The sequence below is a fragment of the Neodiprion lecontei genome, unplaced genomic scaffold, assembly GCF_021901455.1.
Source record: "Neodiprion lecontei isolate iyNeoLeco1 unplaced genomic scaffold, iyNeoLeco1.1 ptg000107l, whole genome shotgun sequence".
Taxonomy (NCBI): domain Eukaryota; kingdom Metazoa; phylum Arthropoda; class Insecta; order Hymenoptera; family Diprionidae; genus Neodiprion; species Neodiprion lecontei.
The window spans coordinates 27,300-34,661 of NW_025791868.1; the positions used below are offsets into that span (position 1 = coordinate 27,300).

Below are 7,362 nucleotides of genomic sequence, written 5' to 3' on the forward strand. Positions count from 1 at the left end.
ACTTATTATCGAATCAAAAGAAATCAAGAGCGTGAACAAAAATATCGTGATAAATGCTTTTAATGCAAGATATGTGTTTCTTGTTTAAAGTCTGAAACAAGACTGTTTTTACAATAATATCGGTTGGCGCAGCAAACCTGTAATTACTCTAAAAGGAGTAATTAATTCCCTACAGAGGTTCCTCGAAAATCTGTGAGAAAAATCGCACGCGAGCTGAACCGTCCGTTCAAGTAACAGCCGGTGCAAAAGCTGTGCCCAGGTGATGCCGAACGAAGACTGACGTATTGTCGCTGGGGACTGGAGCGTCTGCAGGAGGATCCCGACTTCTTCAGGAACGTGTGCTTTACGGACGAAGCGCTGTTCACGAACCTCGAACTCGTCAACAAGCAGAACTGTCGTTGGTGGGCTCCGGAAAACCCACACTGGATCGTCGAACAGGACAACCAGCACCTTTGGAAGCTCCACGTCTGGGTTGGAGTATTACAGGACAGGATCCTCCGGCCCATTTTTCTCGACGGAAATCTCACGTCAGCCAAGTACACGACCGTACTCACCGAGGAACTCCCCCGCCTGATGGACGGAAACTCCATCCGTATGGACCAGGTTTGGTGGCAGCAGGACGTGGCCCCTGCCCACAACAGTAACGCGAACAAGGCAATCCTGGACGCCATGTTCCCGGAGCGCTGGATCGGTACGAGAGGTCCGGTTAGGTGGCCAGCGCGCTCACCAGATCTCACCGTCTGTGATTTCTGGTTCTGGAGTAGAGTCAAGGAAATCGTCTACGAACGGGCCCCCACAACAAAACACGACATGCGCCACCGCATCGCCGAAGCGTGTGCCGCTATTTCTGTTAGGGAGATGCAACGGGTGCGAGGGTCGATCCGGAAACGGCTCGCACTCACTGTCCAGCAGAACGGAGGGCACATCGAGCATCTCCTCAGGCAACGGAACCAGGAATGAAATGTGAGATATGATTCTTTTTACAAATCTTCAATGATTGACAACGCGAAACTGTCATGAATTATTATTATTGTTATTTAGAGGGTTAAAAAAAAAATCCTCAGATGTGAGAAAATAATATAACAGAAGTGATGGGACGTCAAAACTCTCTTTGTTTGCTACCGCACACAAAACTGTATCTGATGTTTGAATAACATAGGAATCTTTATCATCAAAAAGGCACCTCGTATTTTTCTTATTGTTCTGTTTAATGTTGAAAATAGGTAAGACGATAGTCCCGTGGGTCCTCGAGGATAAGCAAGGTACGGCTATCGGCGGACACGAAGAGCTGGCAAAATCAGACGTAAAACGCAAGACAAGTTTCTTTCTATTAAACGCTCGTATTCAACACTACAAAACTCTAATGATTGATTTTTATTGCGAAGAAATTTGAGCTTCAGCATTTCTGTAATGCGAGAATGGTGTCACGAAAATCGAAAAAAAGTCGAGTGCACATTCGTTTGTTTTTGATGCACGTTAAACTGCATCTGTAGTTTCAAAAATGTCAAATCTAATTTTATCAAAATATGTGCCTCGTATTTTTCTAATCCTCATATTTGATTCTCAAAAACAGATGCGACGACAGTTCCGTGTGGTGTGGACGACAGCTAGGAATGGCTTTTGGCGGACGATAACACAGAACGAGACGAGAAATGAAATGCAAGACAAGTTTCTTTCTATCAAACGCTCGTATTAAACACTACAAAACTCTGATGATTGATTCTTATTGCGAAGAAATTTGAGCTTCAGCGTTTCTGTAATGCGAGAATGGTGTCACGAAAATCGAAAAAAAGTCGAGTGCACATTCGTTTGTTTTTGATGCACGTTAAACTGCATCTGTAGTTTCAAAAATGTCAAATCAAATTTCATCAAAATATGTGCCTCGTATTTTTCTAATCCTCATATTTGATTCTCAAAAACAGATGCGACGACAATTCGGTGTGGTGTGGACGACAGCTAGGAATGGCTTTTGGCGGACGATAACACAGAACGAGACCAGAAATGAAATACAAGACAAGTTTCTTTTTACTACAGGCTCGTATTGAATACTACTGAACTCTAATGAATCTTATTGCAAATAAACCTGAGTTTCAGCGTTTCTGTAAAGCGAGAATAGTGTCACGAAAATGGTGAAAAGTCTATTTCACATCCGTTTGTTAGATTTAATTTTATCAAAATATTTGCCTCGTATTGTTCTAATCGTGATATTTGATTCTCAAAAACAGGTACGACGACAGTTCCTTGGGGTGTGGACAACAGCAAGGAACGGTTTTTGGTGGTGGTTTTAGTGAGTATTCCGTAAGGCGAGTCCCACACTCCTGGGAGTGACGGTACCTTACCTAGGGTGGTCCATAAAGGATTTCCCCACCGATTTGGCCATACGCAAAGAAAAAAAAAAATAAATAAATAAATAAGTAAATGAATAAATAAATAAATGAATGATTGAACGAATGAATAAATGAATGAATCGATGGATGAATCAATGAATAAATAAATGAATGAATCAATGAATAATTAAATGAATGAATGAATGAATGAATAAATGAATAAATAAATTAAATAATTCAAAATAATTATATGTACACAGTAGTATAGGGGCACTTTGGGGCGTCACAACAAACCCCCCTCGCGCCCCTCTCCGGCGCCAGCCCCGCGCCTAGGAGTGACTTTGGGACGCCATCCCCTTCCCCCGCCGCCCCTCGCCTAGGAGAGACTTTGGGACGCCATCCCATTCCCCCGCCGCCCCTCGCCTAGGAGTGACTTTGGGACGCCATCCCCTTCCCCCGCCACCCCTTGCCACGAAGCGAATTTTGGGACGCCATCCCCTTCCCCCGCCGCCCCTCGCCACGGAGCGAATTTTGGGACGCCATCCCCTTCCCCCGCCGTTTCTCGCCAAGGAGCAAATTTTGGGGCCCCTTCCCCTTCCCCCGCAGCCCCTCGTCTAGGAGGTATTTTATTCTAGAAGCTTCTCCGGACGACCACCCCTTTCCGGCAACCCCTTACTAAGGAGCGGTTTTTCCGCCTCTAAGTTCCGCGGCTCGTCAGCCCTTCGCCCGCGACCCCCTCGCCGCGTGGTGAATATCGTGTGACGACCCCTTACCCCGGGTACCGTTGACCGCGAATCAGATTCCGGGCTCTACGGGATGGCCTCTGGGCCTGTGCACCCTGACCATGGGACGATCCCCTTACCCTGGTGTCCCTGGCCGTGCGGCCGATTCTGGGGCCACCTACCCATCTGGCCTCGCTACCTCCGTTCACGAAGCGAACTCTGCGACTTGGACGTTTGGGGTTACAGGTCCTCCACCCCGGCTCTCGTTCTTTCTCCATCCCTGCTCTCTCTGTGTCGGGTGCTCGTGTCACTGACCTTACCCAGCCGTCAGTGTTTATCCTAAGGTTTACGTGTGCTTGGAAAATATAGACCTGGTCACTCTCTCTCTTTCTTAATGCAAGACTATAGGCATACTTAGATGTACGAGGATCAGGGTGGGTAGGTGAGGAAACAGAACTCAATGGTGGATTGCGTAGAAAAATCAAATCTCATCCTCGCAGGTTTATTCGGTTAACACAGGTGCAAATACATACATGGTTATTACAGATAACGACTAAGTGATAATTACAATGTTCTTATAATTACACAAGATATGTTATCAAGGTTTTTTTTATTTATCAGCCTCATAATCAGCAACATTACAGTTCTTAGAGGTACAACATTGAAGACAACTTATAGGATAAATGTGATTTGAATTGACGGTGTTAGTTTTGCGTTTTGTGACATGGGCTATTCGGTTGTGGAATAATTCTGCGATACGATCGTTTCTTTCGAGGTCAGGAGTAAATATATTGAGAAAATCCCGCAGAGAAAAACCAGCAGCCATAAAGTGCATAAACGTAATACAAAATTGTCCACATACATCAGAAGTGAGGCTTTGAAGCTGTCTGTCGTTCCAGTCGTATCGTCTGCAATTTCTTCGTAAAGTCCGCTTATGGTGAGGGACGAATGGTGGTAATCCGAAGCTGTCGAAGTATGCACCGTGTCCGGAGGAACTGACGAAAAATGCCACCCAGTGGCTACCGGGGCGTGTGTGATCATCCGTGTTTGACACAAAGGCTGTCGGGCGTGTCCAGATGAGGGGTATCTGATCCGCTGCAAAAACCCCGGTCTTCCCGTTCGGAATCGCCGTCATCGCGCTCCATATCTGTAGACTGTCCATTTTGTACCTCGTCTTGTTCTCCTTCTTCTTCTTCTTCGCCCTCGTTATCGGAGATAATCATACCACTCGTAGAAGGTTGTGAGGAGGTATGTGAGTCAATCGCAGTAGTAAGTATTTCGTAGGAAACGGTAACTTCGTTGTCTGACGTAGGCGCAGACGGATCAGGAGAGATTTTCAGTGAAACGACTGACTCTGGTATTACTGCTTGTAGCGTGAAATTTCTTTTTGGTACCTGCAGTGGCTGATTACTAGTCGAACTTTCCTCTCCGGTGATTTTGGGCTTACTGGCTGACAATGCTTCTGTATATTCGTATTTAGTTAGAATATCGTGATTGTTGATCCATTTCTTCACTTTGAGTGCGTTGTTCATCGCACATTTGAAAAATTCCTCCTTCTTAACGCCGTGGAAGAAGCACCATACCGAAGACCGTTCCAGTTTGTCGAACGCCGGGCAATCGATGTCCTCCAAGTTGAATATTTGACGCGCGGTACTACTTTCAATATATTTACATTTATCGTGTCCACGGGCAAAGATTCGATGAGCGTTACGTGCGATTTCTCGGAGGTTAACGTCTAATTGAACCAGCGAGATATCACCTTCAAACCACTCGATGCCATGATGGTAGCAGGTTACGTAATTGTTCACGCCGCGTTCTTTGAGCGGCAGATCCGTGAAGGGATATGGCGGTTCTATTAACCAATGCGCCGAGTAGCGGTGATCGATGGTGACGACTGTCACCTCTTTCGGTATAAATTTACCATAGATATTTCGAAATCCTTGAATATCTATCACGTAATCCATACTTGAACTTGAAAGAATGTAGTCGAATGAATAGAGAGCTGGAAGAGCGAACCTGCAGTGACGTAGTTTGAATGCTGACTGGCTCGGCACCGTAGTTACGGGTGTTTATATACAGCCTTGTGTTACAATCCCCGTCTCAATTTTTGTTTATCGGGTGTCTCCAGCCTGTCTGTTGCTCCCCTTGAAGACGTTGGCGTGGTGTAGTCACAGTGTTCTCTCTAACGAAAATCACCACCTGGTATGTCATAGAAGCGGTCGTGATAGGAGGGGCGTGATCTCCCTCTCTTTCTTAGCCCGAAAAATCTGTAATGACCTGACGTGCAGCATCAACTTCAATAAGATTTTCAAATTCAGCGTACACTAGGCAATTAACAGTTTCTTTGAGAGTATCGTCGAACCGCACTTCGACCCTGAGAGTTCCATGTTTGATGAGCGACCAGTGCGATGTACAGTTGGCTGAGAGATCGGGGGTTAGGTCAAAAGCCAATAGACAATTTCCTTTGGCGAACTGCTGCCGGCCGATACCGTTTCCTTCGTTCAGAAAATGAATCCCCGTACCGGAGAAGAGGGTGTGATAAGCGTCCACGTAGAGATCGTCTTTGCCAAAACTCATCTGTAGCGGCTTGGGTGGGACTTGCACCCCGTCGACGTACAACGACAGGAAATTCAAAGAGTAGTTTTGAAAATTAAACAGATTGCGCTGTCTGTCGCCGTTGAAGGCTTTATTGCTGACAAAACCGATTATCACTCGTTTCGGTAGTTGTCCGAGTATGACATTGTCCAGTGTTTCTGCCTGTACTCCTGCGTGTATGGTGAAAGACTTCACCTCGACTCTGGTTACGGGATATTTTGCCGTACCTTTGGCTAGCGTCCGTGCGTGCGCCAGCAAGATTCCAGGGCTGATCTTCATTCGGCGAACGAGCAGTGAAGTTTCCAGTATGTGCAGCTTGTGGCGATTTTCGGCTTCCATGATGCAAAAACTGTCTCTTAATCTCACAAGTCGAAGACGCAGTTCCACTCCGTTGATTAAAAATTTGTCTTGATTAAATACGTCACAGTGCAGATGTCCAATCAGATCAACGGTACGTGCATTGCTCATGATCCGTTTGCGTTCGATGAAACCTCGGTCAGCACCGACGGCGTCGGCGTCGTATACATCCGATACTCCATCCTCGCTGTCGTACCATAGAGCCGAAGAAAGATGGGGTTTTTTGGCGGGGGGTGCGTAATTCAGTAGAGTCTCTATATATGCTCGATAGGCGTAAGAGTTGTTGGCTGGCGAGACTAGTTTTTGATTGAAGAATATATCGACTTGATTGAACATCGAGTGAAGCAGATTGTTTACCGGAGCAGCATGCGGTGTAGCCGCGTTGCCTTCGCCTGCTGGTGGGGTAGGAGCAGACGGTTGTAGCTTCACTCGTACGCTAAGCATAGTGTGTGCCAAATCGATGTACTCATCACCGTTTCCAGGTACAACAAATTCAATCGGGGAATCGTCGGTTAGAGATGATACGGGCTTGTAGTGTACCCATTGACCAGCCTCAATAGACGTCTGCGTTGGTGGTAGAGAAAACAAATCCAGTTCCGACTTCATACATTCACCCGAGTGCGCGTGCAGGAAGGCCATTGTTGATGTTTAGATTGAAGACGAGCGATGCGTGAGCTTACCGGGGTCCGAATATGTCTGTGAGGTCCCGTTTTTTACAACACTTTTTCCGCTTAGTTTTCTTGACGGTTCCGGCACGCTTGGGTATCTTGGCCGATGTTTTCTTTTTCGACCTTCGTCTAATTTTTCTCGTAGTACCAGCTGCTCGGTGCGCGCCGACAAGTCTGTTGACGCGGGCAATGTTTGACTGACGCGCTAATCCGCCGGCTCGGCTTTTATAACCACTACCCTTCATGAGTTTATCAATTTTTTCTTCAGCAGCTCTTTTCAATTTGTGTCCTGATTCTATGAATCGACTCTTGACTGCCTGTTTGAACGGAGTGTCGTTTCTTACGTCTGTCATGACGTTCATCCCTGCACGTAGTGCTTCTCTTCCGACCGCGCGAGCACCACTGGACAGCAGAGGTAGTATTCGACGAAACAGGCCTCCCAAGAAGCTGCCGATTCCGTGCCCGCGTTGATGCGGTGTTCCTCGGTAAACCGTCTCAATGCCTCCACCGCCGAGCTGATTTTCGTAATGTTGTATATAATGAGCCATGTCGTACCTGGTATGTTTTCCCTCTCTCTCTTTTGCTGAGCGACTCCTGTGATTCCAGTCAATTACTGAACGCGTCTAAAATGCAGCGTTACCGTCAGTGTCCCGCTCGTGAATGGTGCTGGACTACCGAATTGATCTCTTATAT

The 7,362-nt window shown here is 46.6% G+C and overlaps 1 protein-coding gene across 1 annotated transcript; it reads right to left on the reverse strand.

The window, feature by feature from the left end:
• Positions 1–5,302: 5,302 nt before the first annotated feature.
• Positions 5,303–6,640, reverse strand: LOC124296040 (uncharacterized protein F54H12.2-like). Its single transcript, XM_046746300.1, has one exon. The coding sequence runs from the start codon at positions 6,638–6,640 to the stop codon at positions 5,303–5,305; it is 1,338 nt and encodes a 445-aa protein (XP_046602256.1).
• Positions 6,641–7,362: the final 722 nt, after the last annotated feature.